The 15,046-nt window shown below is 46.3% G+C and overlaps 4 protein-coding genes across 7 annotated transcripts; 1 reads left to right on the top strand and 3 right to left on the bottom strand.

The window, feature by feature from the left end:
- Positions 1–999: 999 nt before the first annotated feature.
- Positions 1,000–3,403, bottom strand: LOC112455734 (tryptophan--tRNA ligase, cytoplasmic). The gene is made up of 3 exons (XM_025017868.1): positions 2,589–3,403; positions 1,431–2,368; positions 1,000–1,349 (listed from the first exon to the last, which is right to left on the bottom strand). Exons 1-3 carry the CDS (start codon positions 2,713–2,715, stop codon positions 1,182–1,184), a joined length of 1,233 nt encoding a protein of 410 aa, XP_024873636.1. The 5' UTR covers positions 2,716–3,403; the 3' UTR covers positions 1,000–1,181.
- A 389-nt stretch (positions 3,404–3,792) lies between these two features.
- Positions 3,793–5,038, bottom strand: LOC112455735 (26S proteasome non-ATPase regulatory subunit 9). Its single transcript, XM_025017869.1, has 4 exons — positions 4,830–5,038; positions 4,584–4,683; positions 4,302–4,489; positions 3,793–4,149 (listed from the first exon to the last, which is right to left on the bottom strand). The coding sequence occupies exons 1-4, from the start codon at positions 5,010–5,012 to the stop codon at positions 3,922–3,924; spliced, it is 699 nt and encodes a 232-aa protein (XP_024873637.1). The 5' UTR covers positions 5,013–5,038; the 3' UTR covers positions 3,793–3,921.
- A 656-nt stretch (positions 5,039–5,694) lies between these two features.
- LOC112455701 (ADP-ribosylation factor 2) lies at positions 5,695–7,659 on the top strand. Its single transcript, XM_025017802.1, has one exon. It carries the CDS (start codon positions 6,266–6,268, stop codon positions 6,806–6,808), a length of 543 nt encoding a protein of 180 aa, XP_024873570.1. The 5' UTR covers positions 5,695–6,265; the 3' UTR covers positions 6,809–7,659.
- A 138-nt stretch (positions 7,660–7,797) lies between these two features.
- Positions 7,798–12,944, bottom strand: LOC112455700 (E3 ubiquitin-protein ligase ZNF598). 4 transcript variants are annotated; one of them, XM_025017798.1, is made up of 3 exons: positions 12,745–12,944; positions 11,445–12,011; positions 7,798–11,342 (listed from the first exon to the last, which is right to left on the bottom strand). In XM_025017798.1, the coding sequence occupies exons 2-3, from the start codon at positions 11,856–11,858 to the stop codon at positions 8,886–8,888; spliced, it is 2,871 nt and encodes a 956-aa protein (XP_024873566.1). In that variant the 5' UTR covers positions 11,859–12,011; positions 12,745–12,944; the 3' UTR covers positions 7,798–8,885. The 4 variants fall into 4 exon arrangements, with proteins under 4 accessions (XP_024873566.1, XP_024873567.1, XP_024873569.1 ...); XM_025017799.1 differs by lacking the exon at positions 12,745–12,944 and adding an exon at positions 12,569–12,735; XM_025017801.1 differs by lacking the exon at positions 12,745–12,944 and adding an exon at positions 12,200–12,550.
- Between the last annotated feature and the right edge of the window lie 2,102 nt (positions 12,945–15,046).

The raw sequence follows: 15,046 nt of genomic DNA, 5'->3' as shown, positions 1-15,046 counted from the left end.
ATTCCGCTACGGCTGAGAACGTCAACGGGTCATTGGATTACGCGTTATCACGGCCAGATGCACTCCATTAATCCGCGTTTGTCCGCCTCTCTTACACGAGATCCTATCTATAAGTGTCCATAAGCACGGACCGCCGCCCGCCGTCGCGCCGCCGCGCCGATTGAGGCGATCGGCTTCATTGATCCCCTAGCGCGCGCGAGGATGCACGCGCGACGTATATGCACCCGAGAGGTGTGGGTATATACCTCTATCGCACGACCCAGTTTCGAATAATTGTGAGAAAGTGGAACGTAAACGGCAGCCGTTCGAATCCACGCGATTCAGAAGTTTCCCCCCGCGCGACGCATGCGCGGAGAGGAGAGATCGCGACGTAGAGATTCTCCTTTTCGCTTCCGCTTCGAGGGCGGCTTCGATCAAATAAATATGTATTTGTTAAACGTTTTTATCATTTAATTTGGAAACAGGCGCATTTATTATTTTTTTTTTTATAAATGGTCACCTGGGATGATTTTTACGCTCCAATTAAAAGTCATGGTTATTACATATTGCATATATTCGATTGTTTTAGAATTTATTAGTACTTGAGGACAATATAGATTTTTGTTTACTCAACATCTGAAAAAAGTAAGGAGAAACTGAAAAAAAAAAAAACATTTAAAGAACGAAAAAAGTACACCTTAGAATTATTGTAACATAAGCTTGATTTTTTCGATACTAAGGTTTAACAATTCCAAACCCTCCAGGCCTGTTCCTGCGTTACTTAATACATAGGGAGAAACAATCGTATAGTTGAACGTTTTGCAGCGCTGGCAATTCTGCCAGTTAAATTAATCGCTGATCAAGTGAATCGAGATTCACAATCAGTCCAAGTCAGAGCGTTTTTATCCTTGTATTATAATCTCACCGTGCGACTGAAAAAACCGTTTACGAAGTCGACGATGGAAAATTTCTGGATTTTTCAACAAGGATGCGGGATCGCCTTTTAATAACCAAGTCGGATCGATAGAAAAATTAATTTAATCCTCCAACAAAGGCGGTGCTTGGAAAAGATCATAAAATGTGTTCTGTAGTTGCGGCGCGTGTATTGCAATAAATAGGTCTAAATAGAGATAGCTCCAGCAGAAATGGGAGATATCCAGGAAACAATGTTTCGCGTAATTCGGCGCGTGCTTGCTAAACGGTTACTTCGTTTTCGAGACGAAGCCGAGGTCCCTGGGTATCATGAACCGCTTGATTACTTCATCCGTCACTTTACTCTTCGCCTCCTGGTGCGCAGCGACCAATCGCTGCAACACGTCGATCAGCTCCTTCTTCAGCTCACCCGTTAAAATCTCTCCGCTGGTATAGCCCTGAAAAATAAAAAAAAATGTCATTTGTACGTCTCCCTAGAGATCGAGAGCAAGAATCGAAGCAATTGGCACGAGACTGACTTTTCTGATCTGTTCCAATCGTTCGTCGTCTTCCAGGAAGAATCGCAGCCACTGATAAGATATGTCCACCTCGCAGTTTCCGCCGAGCTGCCTGTGCTCCTCCACCGTGGCCTGACCGCCCGAGAACGCGTGCTTGTTGACCTTGTTCTTGATCAGCTTGGGAGTGTCCGTGAGGAATATCGCCGTGCTGTTGTCGCTCGCCGACATCTTCGTCTTCGAGCCCTGCAACGCCGGGAAGAAGGTCGCGTGCAACAAAGCCGGTTTGGGATAACCCAGTCTGGGCGCCACGTCCCTCGTCATACGGAAGTACGGGTCCTGATCGATCGCGCACGGTATCAGGCACGGTATCTTAGCGTCCTTGAAGATAAAGGGGAACGAGCCGGAGATGGCCGGCGCCGCCTGCGTCGGCGGAAACGCGATCTTCGCGATTGGATCACTATCGCCGAAACCGAAAATGCCCTTTACTTGATTGAACGTGACGCATCTCTGTATCCTGATCATGTTCTGATAAAACGCCGAATTGTTTCCTATATGTTCCAGGTTGGAAAAGATGAACGTCTTCTCGGGATTGAAGCCACAGGCAATGATATCTCTAGCATTAGCGTAGGCCAGTTTAATAGCGTCTTCTATCTTTATGTTCTTCCATATGGCCTTCTCGTCGTCCGTCAACTGTATGACCAACGGAACGTTGAAAACGTCCTGCAACCATTTGCAGAACATGAAAGGTATGAGGTGTCCCAGGTGCATCGCGTCGGTGCTCGGTCCTCTGCCCGTATACAGGTAAAAGAACTTTCCCTGCTCGTAGAGATTCAGAATGGTGTGCATGTCTCTGTGGGAGAAGAATATGCCTCTTCTGAGAAAATGATGCGGTTTCTTGCCGGTGATCTTTTCGAATCTAGTTAACAGCTCGTCGTCTATCTTCGAACTTCCAAATCTCTCTGCAAGAAAAAGAATACATTGGCTACCTGCAAGGAGACAAGCTCAGAGTACAAACGATTTATAAGCACACGCTCCACTCGGCTCTTTTGTCAAGAATATAACCTACAAAATTCTGGAAAGTTAAATATCCGTTCTTCGCGTAAACCTTTCGTACGCCTGCAAGGACAATAGTTTGACATCACAAATTGTGAATGCCTCCCGCAAGAAGTGGCGACTTACTGATCAACTTGTCATAATCGATCCCGGAATCGTTGACGCTCGCGACCGTCCACGGCGTCACGACGTCCTCGTCCTCGGCGACGCCGTTTAACGCGCGCTCTTCCACCTGAGCGTCGCTCGTCGTCATGTTTTTCTCGTCGGTGCTCCCTTTCTCAGACTCCGGACGCGGTCGCACGAAGATTCGCGTGGGCGATCTGGCTCATGTGCGACACAGCTGGGGTGCACCGTCGAGCGCGAGCGGACAACTCGATCTCGGGAAAGTCGGAAGGTTATGTCGTCATCCCGCCAGGCAGACGGGTCAGACGGGTGGCCGTCGTTTACCTGATGCGCACGCAGGACGAATCGCGCCGCACCGTTAATTTCGCCGATCACCATAATTGCCGAGGTGATGCAATCGCCGGCGCCGTTTCCTTCGCTCGCGGCGACCGCGAGCCCGCGTGAGCGAGATCGCACGGTCGCGCATCGCGGCGGCCGACATGAGGCAGATTTTTATCATTTCTGTCATCGCGCGGCGAGCGAGAAGCGCTTATTCATGCGCCCTCGACTCGTTTTCGAGGGCGCACGACTGCTGCGCAATCATTTCATAATTTTGCGTAAAGCCAGCTCTCCTGAGCTCTGCTTTCCGTTCTCCGAGTGCTCGACGATTGTCAGAGTACGATCTGATCGATATCGATGCGTCATCACCATTCACCATCAGTCATCAGTCGTTCCTGACGTCATTCTACTTCCGCGAAAAAATTGAGCGAGAAACTTCCTGGGACTCGCAGCGGAACTTTGTTGGACAATACGCGTTGGCAATTTGCGATCGCACGTGTCGCGAGTCGCGAGCTACTAGTGACATCTAGGACGCTATTCGTATTGATCAGTATTGATTTTATTGTCATCATGTCTGATTTTATTGTTGGATGATTCAAAAATTATATCTAGCCAATGAAAAATCGTATTTGAGACGTATATAACGTATCTCGTTTTTCTTCTGTCTTTAAAATGTAAATATGCACTTTGTTTTACATACCAGAAATGCAACAAGTGCAATCAAGACGAAAATTATTACAAAAATATTTTAAATGCGTGTCTCTTATAAAAAAGCGTAACGCCTGGAAAATGTATTCTAATTCTAGTTATTTATTCTATTTTTATTTGTGAGAGTCAATGACTGTATCATAAATATAAAAAATTTCAATTTAAATTAAAAGACTTTTAATAAAATGATGCAAATATATTAGAAGTAATAACTTATAAAGATACATTTATTATTATTAGTTAAGGAAGGTATGCATAAAAGTAGTTTATGGGCTATAAAAATAGTTGCATGTTTCTCTCCGACAGAATCTTATCTCTCAACTACTTCTACAGGTATCACGTTACAACCTAGAAGGCCTTTGCCAACCCAAGGACGCGGGATTAGCGACAGAACAATAGTATTCGACCCACGTTTGATCTTTACGTTGACCGTCTTATATCTGCTGTTTTCCACCAGCTTTCCAATGTCAATTAAAGATTTGAAATTTCGGCAATGAACAGATCCAAATTCCAATATTAGGTCTTCGACTTGGATGCCCTGAAAGAATAAACGGCAACAGCTCTTATTTCTCGTGCCTGATTAAGCATATGATAACAGAATCATTTTGGCAAATAGATACGTTATGATAAGTAGATTCAATTGGAATTAGATAAATTGTTGAATTGCTAAAGCACGTGGCTAACGCTTACCGCAGTCTCCGCTGGCGAACCAGGTGAAACTAAATTCACCCTGAGGAAAGGCTCCAGCCCTTCTGTCTCCTGACTGTCAGGTATATCAGCTATTGACTCTTCAGCTTTACTCGCTCCCCCTAGAGCGTGAACTCTGTGCAACCCCTCCTCTATCTTCTTCATCACGTCTTTGTGATCGTTCCTAAGGCCTGTACGACAACACAATATTATTTAATAACGTGCACACAGAGTTGCGTTACTGCGTTGTTTAGTTTCGTATTATTAAGATGTGTATTTACGCACATATTATTTTGTGCCTCGTGTGTCTCACTTGATAAACGTTGATGTCCTGCCTGGGATATCCCTCGGAGTCCACCAGCGGCTCGTCCATCCCGATGTGATTCTGCAATTACGCGAAGAGTGTAGTGCGAAGCTTTGAAAAATCTGACAGATCATGCTCCGAGACGCGAGCTCCGCGGTATTCCACACACATGGCGGAAACGTCACTCTTGCTCTGCCACGGTGTCAAAATAAGTATACGATACATACGGAGTCTAAGACCTCCTTTAGCGCTCGTAGATCAGACTCAATCTTGTCTTTCTCCTTCATCAGTTGAAGAACGTGATCCTTAGCTTCCTGCAGCTCCATGTCGACCACCATTTTCGTTTTGATCGCACAGCGCTGGCCGCAAAACGCATTGGCAGGTACGTACACGTGTCTCTCGGGCCCCATGTCGAGAAATCACGAAAAATTTTACAGTATTTGTAAATTTATTTATGTATATTTATGCATTGATATTAAAAGTATTGTACATTTTGTGTTTCATTTATATATTATTACATATTATTTTGTTAATATGGACAGAGTTATTTATTTCTTGTCACTTGACATAAGAAGAAAAATTAGAGATGACGAATTATATAACTAGAAATTTTGTTGCTTGAATTAATCATTGATTAATCGGAATTTGATTAAAGTCGCCTTGACTTTTGGATACAAGAAAAAAATTGACATTTTTAGTCAATTTTAAGTTTCTATTTATGATTACAACAAAATCTCTTTTGACAAATCTTTGCATCATACAATTGAAACGTTGCTAAATACGGAGAAAAAAAAGTGCATTATCATTTCTCGACGTTTGGTTGCGCTTAAAAATTGAATCATTATAATAGTTGCTTTCCATTTACATCAAAACTCAGACAATTCTCACTTGTGATGTCATTCTGTCTTTATTATTCATTAATTGCCAAAAAGGATAGAACGACGTCACAATTGTGAGAATTATCTGAGTTTTGATGTAAATGGAAAGCACCTAATATCGATAATAATTATGACAATAATTTAATAAAAATTGCACGTCCGCTTTTCAAATCGTGCGCGGCAAGGCCGGCAACGTTGCGCGGTAAACTTCTCTCGCTGTGCGGCTGTGCGCAAGGGAGATGGCCGCGCTTTGTCAATCTCCGCCGACGGACAACACGCGACTCTGACGCGATCAGACCAGACGCGATTTCGAAAGAAAAAAAAGGTTCGAAGTACTCCGCGACATCCGATCGTCGGGATAAGACGCGGGCACCGATCTCGTCCGGAGCGCGATCCCCGAGATCCTGGCGGGCTCCTCGATTCCCGGGTGGTGCGTGGCGTGCGTGGCGAATCTTGCCACCTATTTCCGGCGGCACGCCGACCGCAAGGTGACGTTTGCTGTTCGCCGAAGGTGTGTTGCCGTCCCGGAGGTCCGGAGCCGTATCGGGGGGCGAGAGGGCGAAAGATTCGTCAGGCACACGTACACGTCAGGCTGACGAAACTCTACGTCGGACGGCACAAAGGACACGCAGTTGGGAGGCGTTCGGTGTGTACCCGGGTATCCGTTCCGGTCCTCCAGGACCTCCTCCGGTCGCGGATCAGTAAGATCAACGGGAGAACTCGTCTCCGTCGGCTCGCCCTCGAGGTCCCGCGCGCGACGTTTCCACTCGCGCCTCCGGTATAAGATGGGTCTCACGATCAGCAGCCTGCTCACCCGGCTGTTCGGCAAGAAGCAGATGCGGATACTGATGGTGGGCCTGGACGCCGCCGGCAAGACCACCATACTCTACAAGCTCAAGCTCGGCGAGATCGTCACCACGATACCCACGATCGGCTTCAACGTCGAGACGGTCGAGTACAGGAATATCTGCTTCACCGTGTGGGACGTGGGCGGCCAGGACAAGATCCGGCCGCTCTGGAGGCACTACTTCCAGAACACCCAAGGCCTGATCTACGTGGTGGACAGCAACGACCGCGAGCGTATCGGCGAGGCGGAGCGCGAGCTGGCGAACATGCTGAAGGAGGACGAGCTGCGGGACGCGGTGCTGCTGGTGTTCGCCAACAAGCAGGATCTACCCAACGCCATGACCGCCGCCGAGCTCACCGACAAGCTGGGACTGAACTCGCTGAAAGGACGTCACTGGTACATCCAGAGCACCTGCGCCACGCAGGGAAACGGACTGTACGAGGGCCTGGACTGGCTGAGTAACGAACTGGCCAAAAAGTGATAGCGCCTTATCGCATCCGGCATTCTTTTAAGGACTATTAATTCATCGAGTATGAGGGGGAGGGTTTTCTCGGCAGTTTTCCATCTTTGTCAAATTGTATCGATGTAACGTCTATCATGTACAGTTTAAACAGGTTCGCTACGTTCACGATTGTTTACAGAAATTTACACGAAATGCGAGAATCGAGGGGATGTTTTAGGAGCGATCTGATGAACCGCATCTCGTCATCGTCGTACGCGCGATTCGAATTCGCGTGGACTTTGCTCCAGGAGCGAAATTTGTTCAGGAGGGATGGGAGAATCGGGATATAACGGTCCTTACGTCATTTATAAGAATATATATATACGAAGGTTGTACATAGTACTAAGTTCTTTCATACATACCAATCATTTGCCAAGTGAATTCTAATTTTGCCTTTCGATGCATCGAGTGACAATAGTATCGTTTTCGACCAATCAATTTAACTGTATGGAAGAGATTTATTCATGTATTATTACACGTGAAAAAAAAACGTCGGTTATCACAATTTTTGTTTTCTATTTTGATCTGCGTCCGTGCTACTCGTGAAGAATGACACACGATGTATTATGTGATGTTATAAACAGGTCGTTTGCACTTTCCTGTTCTTCTAATAGATATAAGTAAATTTTTGGGATAAGTAATTGCTAGTTGCGTAAGGCTTTACAGATAAGTATAACGATTAACTTTAATGCTGCGAAAGGAAAATAAAATAAAAAACTTAACTACGGTTTACGAACCGCGATTTTCCTTTTTAATAAAAATAGACACATAAATTGTAAGAGATATGATTAGAAATCATTGTCACAATAAATCTTAAACATATAAAAAAACAAATAAACGTCAATCAATTTTTCCACCTTGTGAAGTCAAGATACTGCGTTTGCCTCCATTAATGCTCGACACAGCAAAAAAAAAACCAAAAAAACAAAGGAAATGGATAAAGCCGGCGAAGGAATAGTACTCGTTCGCTCGCTCATCAAAATCATGTATTGTCGTGTTAACTAAATGTACAACTTTGTTACGGTACAAAACAGTACGGTGGTGCTACAAGTACTGTATAATGTATAACGTATCAAACTTGACTTGTTAAAGTATGGTGTTATTCTTTCGTATATAGCACAGCAATCTCTATTTCATCTCTATTCCGAGAAATAGCAAATAAATTATAGGAAGGAACGCTTCTATTTACGAACTTTTATGTACACGGTCTTAAAATACAGCAGTAAAAGTAGGTAATCGTTGAAACCATTAGTGCGCGACGTCATTATACATATATAATATACGCATACGTCCACTCTTCATAACTTGTAACAGACTTTTCATATATTCAGTATCCTCTCTCTTTCTCTCTCTCTCTTTATATATATATTTTTCAGTTTATTATACAAAAAAATATTTTATCTCCCCTTTATCACGCTGGTCTCGAAGCGTTACACCTAAATATAACCGCCTGTAAAAGCTCTCTGATAGCGAATTCGACCGCTTGCATCAGTGCACACCGAGTGCGCACTAAGGCTTATTCTTAGGCAATTCTTATTTACAGATCATCTTAAATATCTCTTGAAATACTTTTTAGCCAGTAAAATGATCTGTAAGCATCTATATGATTTTTTTATTTACTAATAAGTTTTTGACCATGTATTTAAGCGACTTAAAATATAAGAGAACAGATTATAAACAAGTTTTAGTGCGCATTCAGTGCGCACTAGTGCAAGCGCCCGAATTTGCTACAAGGTATATAATATTCTTTTTTTTTTTTTAATTCAATCAATATTGCCTCGGAATTCACTCAATAGGTATCAAGTCTATTGCGAATAGTCAACGCTAGTTCTATGCACATTTCGTTCTTTAACACTAAGGATCGATTGACTCTTGGAATAAATATTACGTATTACGTATCGGATAAACGCAACAGGTCCAATCTCGGTATGATGGTATAAAAACAAGAGTTACATATTTACAACCGTTTTCAGCAGTTGGGCGTGCGGATGTTCGGCTTGTCCAAGTGCTCCGGAACGACGAACACGACGATGATCGATGAGGGAGGATAATTGACTCATTTACGTACCCACGTGTTCCTCGGCGGTGGCGTATTGCTCTTACCCAGCGCCGGGAAATGGTTCTCGAGCGTGTGACTGGACATATGCGTTCTAAAATCCAGACCGTTCTTGAGAACCTGACCGCACGTTGCGCACATCTCTAGTCCTTTCGCCTTGCCGCCCGCCTCCCTCTTGTGCACTTTGAATAGCTCTTGTTGCTTCACGATGTCCGGCAACAGTACCAGGAGTTCGGGGAACACGCTTTCGAAGGCACTGGCGCCCATAACTTCGCGACAGTGCGTGTAATACTCCTGGGCGTCGCAGGTGCCACCGCGAAAGAGGCCGCTCACGTAACGGAATTCCTCGATCTTGTCCTGGTCCACGAGGACCGCGTTGAGCTTCGCCACCAGACAAGTGTTCCGTTTTTGAAAATCGGGCGGTGACACGTAGTCGTGAGCTTCATGCTTGCTGCTGTTGTCCGGTAGGATGGAATAACTCTCGCCGGAGCTGTTTGTGAACGTCAAGCCGTTGCCACCGTGCAGCCCGTCGAGGCTGTTGTACTTGATGGAGAAACCGGGTGGCGGTAAGGTCGGCGAAGCAAAACCGGGTGGCGGATTCGTGAAGCCTGGCGGTCTGCTACTCGTGCTACCCAAAGCGGGAAAGTCCTCCGTCCGATGGATATTATTGTTGGTCGTGTTCAGGCTATCTATCTTCAGCTCGCTGCGCTTCCTCTGCTTCTCCCCGTTCGAAGAACCATTGCCTCCGCTTCCGGATTCCGTATTTATAACGGTCGCGATTCCCGAACTTCCGTTCGCGTTGTTCTTGTTCTTTCTCTTATCCTTCTTGCTCGCGTGTTCCCACTCCCTCGAATTCTTGGACATGCTATTATCGGCACTCGCATTGTTGGTATCCTGCGTGGCTTGCAAATTCGCCTTAGAAGCAACACGAGAGTTGTCCGAGTCACCGGTATGCGACAATTCGATGTCCTTCTTCGTTATAACAGTATTTATATTCGATTTGGAGCCGCTGGACTCGTTACCACTCGAACTATTACCGCTCGAAGCCTGCTTCGCTTTTTTCTTCTTCGTCTTACCCTTTGTTTGATCCATCGTTGTTTTGGTGTTGTTGCTAATACTGGAACTCTGGACGTTATTCTGTCCCCATGACGGTACTACCGTAATTACCGATTGCTTTTTCGACTTTGACGACTTGGACAGACTCGGAAAGTCTTCGCCGGATCGAATGGGCGGCGCCGATGGTATCGAGGGCGGCGGCGCGACTTTCTTAGACTTGGGCGTGTTTGCCGATGCTGATTTCGAGCAGGTCCATTGCAAGACTTCCTTCCATTGAGTCGAACTGGCAGTACTGGTAGACGGTTCGGAGCTGCCCAACGCAGGAAAATCGGAATCTATCGACAACTGTGCGGGACGTATCCTGATGTTAGGCCCGGATACTCTGGTGGTGACGGTGCCGTTGGGTTCGTGGTTCACTTGTATGGAGACGTTCGAAGACGTCGAACCTTTCTGACACTGCGACAAGCCGCTGGATCCCGTGCTATTGCTACTGCTGGAAACGCTAAAGTTCACAGTTTTCGAGATACTGGGACCGGACGAATCCGGACCTAACGCCGGAAAGTTTTCATCCGTTACCGCGAGCGGTTGATTTCTCACGGTGCTGCGAATCGTTACGTTGCCTCTGCTTTTGGGTTGAGCTAAAGTGGGAACGATAGGAGCGGCACTACCACCTAACGTGGGAAATTCGTCTGTGCTTTGAACATCGACGGACGGCTGCCTCATAAAGGTAGGCTCGTTGTTGGATACGAATGAATTGGAACCGCTAGGTACCGAGCTTTGTTGGTAATCTCTGGAACTGTAATCCCTGGAACTGTAATCTCTGGAACTGTAATCCCTGGAGCTGTAATCCCTGGAATTGTAATCCCTGGAATTGTAATCCCTGGAATTGTAATCCCTGGAACTGTAATCTCTGCCGTTGTAATCCCTCGCGCTCCTCGACGTGGACGCGCCCAGCATACCTCTCCTGTTCATCCGATTCTCGCCGCGCGGTGCCAAGGTGAATTCCAGCTCTAACGTTCTCGCCTGTTTGGCGGCGGCTTTACTCAACTGCTTACCATGCACGCTGGCTTTGTGTGCCTTGAGATCTATGTCGGTCCGAAAAACACTCGTAAACTTTTCCTCCGCGCACACCCCCTCCTCGCACAGGTAATGTTCCTGCCGGAAGTGGTCTCTGAGATAGTCGTAGGAGCTGTAATACTGATGCAGGCCGTCCGCGTCGCAGAAATGACAGTACAGATGGTCGCGTCTCAGATGCCGGTACAGCTCGTCGTTGTCCATGTACCGCTGATCGCAAAACTCGCAGAGAGGATGACCTTTGTGACTCCTATCATCGACATCGCCTTTCCTCCGATGCGTGGCTAGACTCGCTCTCGTGTAACAACGTCTTTCATTCGAAAATATCTGTTCAGAAGCAAATGATGAATTAGTAGATACGAGATACATCGCGATTGTTCGTCTACCATTTGTCAATTAAAAGAATTGAGCGTTTAAACGTAATCCTACCTTCAAGTTGTCCACACATAGGTCGCAATAATGCAGCTCGTGTCGTTGTCGCATATGCTCTTTTAAACTGTTGAAACTGCTAAAGACCATCTTCTCCTTACATATCGAGCAGGTGTTGGCTAACAATTCAGTGAATTTCTCTTGAATATCGAGGCTGTTGAAATAAATGTCGTATCGAGTGTCCAGCAGGTTGGTTCCAGTCAAACTGTGGAAGGGCTTGATCTCCCGCGTGAATACAACTTTTGGCAGATCCTGACGGCAAATGGGACATTCGTTCTGACGACAGAGCACTCTCATCCGAGTGCTGCACTCGTAACATACGGGATGCTCGCACATGCCGATGCTGTAGATGTCGACATTCTTGTAGCACACCACGCAGGTATTATTATTAAAGCTATCGTTGTTTCCAGACATCCTAGCGGCAGGAATTGAGATCTCCGGTCTCACTTTCGCAACTAAATATATCTCACTGGTTCAAATTCTTGCTCGACGGCGAACAAGGACCTTTTCTACGACAATATAAACGGCTGGTTCTCACTGACAGGTCTCTCTGCGGCACACAGACTCCTAAAACAGAACACAGTGGTGAGGACGGTCCGGTTGTAAGAGAAAGAGATAAAGGGAGAAAAAGAGAGAGGTCGCACGTGGACAATCTCGCGTAATCGCGATTCGTCCGCACGTTCAGACGTGGTGACACACGTATCAACCCGCGATCGACGTCACGCGACGCAATCCTCGAAAATATCCGGCCGTACCAAACTGGCTGGGAGTCCTCCGTCGGGATTCGTCGGACTGGCTGGACGCGATTCCTCCGAAAATAGATAACGGCCGCGGAAATTGGCAGCGGTTTCAGCAGATGGCAGAATGTCGCGGAGCGACCGAGGTTATTGCGATCCCTCAACCTCGAGAAGAGATCCCGGTCTCTTCTCGCGACCAACGATCGGTCGGGCGTTTTACTCTCGGCAAACGGCAATCGTGCGAAACGGGAACGTCGGGAACCTCGTGCGCAAAGACGATCACGCGAGAGAAAGAGAGAAAGAGGCACGGAATGTGCGAGGGAGACGGAGACAGATGGACTCGGCCGACGGCCGACCTCGGTCGAGGAAGGGCCCGAACGATCCTACCTGCTCCGGCTTCTAGGTCTCCGTCTCCGTATCGTATCTGCGGCGCCGACGGCGTAAAGTGCGAAGGCCGACGGGGATTACCTCGCGCGAATCCGGAAACAGTGCGTTACGTCTTACAGCGCATTCGTATATTCTCGTATCACGCGGCGGCGACGTTGAACGACGGCGATACGTACCGATCGGCGATATCGGGGCCGGGGGATTCGTCGAAGTCCGAATAGTCCGATCTGATGTTCCGATTACGAGAGCGCGGGAACGCACTCCCGGCCACGACGGCCGCGTCGATCAACCGCTCGAATTCCGGTTAGACGGTTAGAGAAAGAAAAGAAAACTGAAAAAACGGAACGGATCAGCGCACGCGGCGCGCGTTCTGACGCGTGGCGGCGACGTGGAGTCGCTTTACCAACAGCCGCACCCGCTATTGTAATCACTATTTGTAATTTACCACGAGATGAAACGCGTTGAACGGCGGGATCTGTTGATCGACGGTTCCGAAAGCGGATCGACTTTTCTTCGAAAGAACACAGAGCTCCGTATAATAAAATAAACCCCGATCAACGCGGCGTTGCGGAACGAATTATGTTTCGTTCTGGCGAAACACATTGCGGCTTATTGTTAATGTCATTGGGTTTTTTTTAAGGGGAATAAACAGAACGTGCAAAAACGCACGATAATTTTGAGCACTGCCGGATCCTATACGAGGGATTGCGATTAAAACCCGCATTTTCAAATAAAAGAAGCCAATTTTACTAGGGGTGCGATCCATTAGACATTAGACGCTTCAAACGCTTCAGAGCATTATTTTGTCCTTGTAACATTTAATAAAGGACAACAAGAATGAAATGTTTTCAAGAGCGTCTGGAGCGCCAAGTGGATCGCACCATAGATCTGTTAAAAAATCTAGGAAAAAATTAAAGCAGAATCAGAAGTTTTATCATATGTCCTTTACTACGTTTACGCAAGCGTTACTTCTATAGTAACTTAATTACGATATATCACTCGTTTAGGGCCCGGACACACACTTTTTCGTAACAGTAACAGTAGGATTTCGACCAATCGTGTTACTCGATTCGGGAACGTACGGCCGTACGTGTGGCCAGCTTTACGCGGAGTAATTATCGTAAGTTACTACAAAATCCCGTTTACGTGAAGGAAAATCCCGTTTACGAAGAAATTATCGTAAGTTACTACGGAAGTAACGCTCGCGTAAATGTAGTACTCTTGTCATTGATTCTGGGGTCCGATTCTCTATCGACAAACGTATGCGTAAACTCTGCTCTAACAGAAAAGCTGCAAGCTTATTGGCTAAAAACTGTGCGATAGCCAATCAATTTGCAGCCTTTCTGTTAGAGCAGAGTTTGCGCATACGTTTCTCGTTAGAGAATCGGGCCCCTGAAGTAAAAGCTAAGCAAGATACAAAGAAAAATATCTAACCAATTAATTTGGCCGAAACCCCTTCCATTATATAACAGGAACCGCCAGTGCGTTAGGGTTGTACATATAATGTTAATTTTCGGCACTTTTTTCTTTTATTAAGTTTGGTTTTGCGTGGGCATTGGGGCATTAAATCCACATGATTGTACGGAGTTATCTCTATATGGGGAATCCTCTTCATCCCAGGAGAGATTTTTTATTAATAAAAAATATAAAATACAGCTTGTTATAGGAACAGTAGGCCTTTATTTGGCCTTTATTTATCAGGAGAATCATTATCGTGGTAGCAGCGGTGCCATCTGCGCGGAGATCTACGCGATACATAAACGCGAAATTGTGGTTGCATCATAATTGATCATAACACATCTTATATCCGGTTCCATGTCGATTAGCCGCTAACCCCGATGAACTCCGCGGGTTTCTTTCCTCGTCGTTGTATAAGTCGTTGCGAAATTTATCGTCCCTTTCAGTTAGAGATTCTCTGAACGTTCTCCAATGTCGAGGCATCTCGTAACTTTTGAACTAGACGATAAAAAAAAGAAGAGGAAAAAAATCCACATTCTTTATCGAGCATCAAGCGGATTTCACACGTAATCTCATAAATCTTGCCTCGAGGATATTTAAATATTAAAAACTTGACGTTCGTGACATATCTCATCGAAGATCGAGCCTCGACACGCTTGATAATAGGTGTGCAAACGAGATCAACGAAAGAAAAGGAGAAAGAATTAAATTCTAGTATAAGTCGCGCGAGAACACAGCGAGGAATGTCGCGACTTCCTGCCGGCGGCAGTTCCCCGTGTCCACCCGTGTCGCAACACCGGAAGATTGCGCAAGGATTCGAACTACTTTTGCGCGCGCGCGCGCACACACGGACGCTCGATCCAGATCGAGAGATCCTTTGCGGCGCGAGATCGGCGATTGTCGCGGCTCTACATGCTTAATTAATGAACGTGGGGTGACGTAAACAATCCCGTCGAGCGCGCGCGCGCACGCGCCGAGTCCTTTAATGCGCAAACAATTATTTATTGATTCAAGGCAGTC

The sequence above is a fragment of the Temnothorax curvispinosus genome, unplaced genomic scaffold (assembly GCF_003070985.1).
Source record: "Temnothorax curvispinosus isolate PA1 unplaced genomic scaffold, ASM307098v1 QBEX01006326.1, whole genome shotgun sequence".
NCBI classification, from domain to species: Eukaryota; Metazoa; Arthropoda; class Insecta; order Hymenoptera; family Formicidae; genus Temnothorax; species Temnothorax curvispinosus.
Note: the sequence above shows the minus strand (reverse complement) of the source record. Positions and strands in the feature narration are given on the sequence as shown.

Excerpts from the sequence above, each read along its gene's own strand:
- LOC112455735 (XM_025017869.1), bottom strand. The coding sequence starts at position 5,012 with ATGGGGCCCGAGAGACACGTGTACGTACCTGCCAATGCGTTTTGCGGC. Across the intron at positions 4,490-4,583 it reads CACGAGGCACAAAATAATAT|GCCTTAGGAACGATCACAAA; the intron begins GTGCGTAAATAC and ends GTTGTCGTACAG. Across the intron at positions 4,150-4,301 it reads GTTCGCCAGCGGAGACTGCG|GGCATCCAAGTCGAAGACCT; the intron begins GTAAGCGTTAGC and ends TTATTCTTTCAG.
- LOC112455701 (XM_025017802.1), top strand. The coding sequence starts at position 6,266 with ATGGGTCTCACGATCAGCAGCCTGCTCACCCGGCTGTTCGGCAAGAAG.
- LOC112455734 (XM_025017868.1), bottom strand. The coding sequence starts at position 2,715 with ATGACGACGAGCGACGCTCAGGTGGAAGAGCGCGCGTTAAACGGCGTC. Across the intron at positions 2,369-2,588 it reads CGATTATGACAAGTTGATCA|AGAGATTTGGAAGTTCGAAG; the intron begins GTAAGTCGCCAC and ends TTTTTCTTGCAG. Across the intron at positions 1,350-1,430 it reads GATTGGAACAGATCAGAAAA|GGCTATACCAGCGGAGAGAT; the intron begins GTCAGTCTCGTG and ends TTTATTTTTCAG.
- LOC112455700 (XM_025017798.1), bottom strand. The coding sequence starts at position 11,858 with ATGTCTGGAAACAACGATAGCTTTAATAATAATACCTGCGTGGTGTGC. Across the intron at positions 11,343-11,444 it reads TATGTGTGGACAACTTGAAG|ATATTTTCGAATGAAAGACG; the intron begins GTAGGATTACGT and ends GCTTCTGAACAG.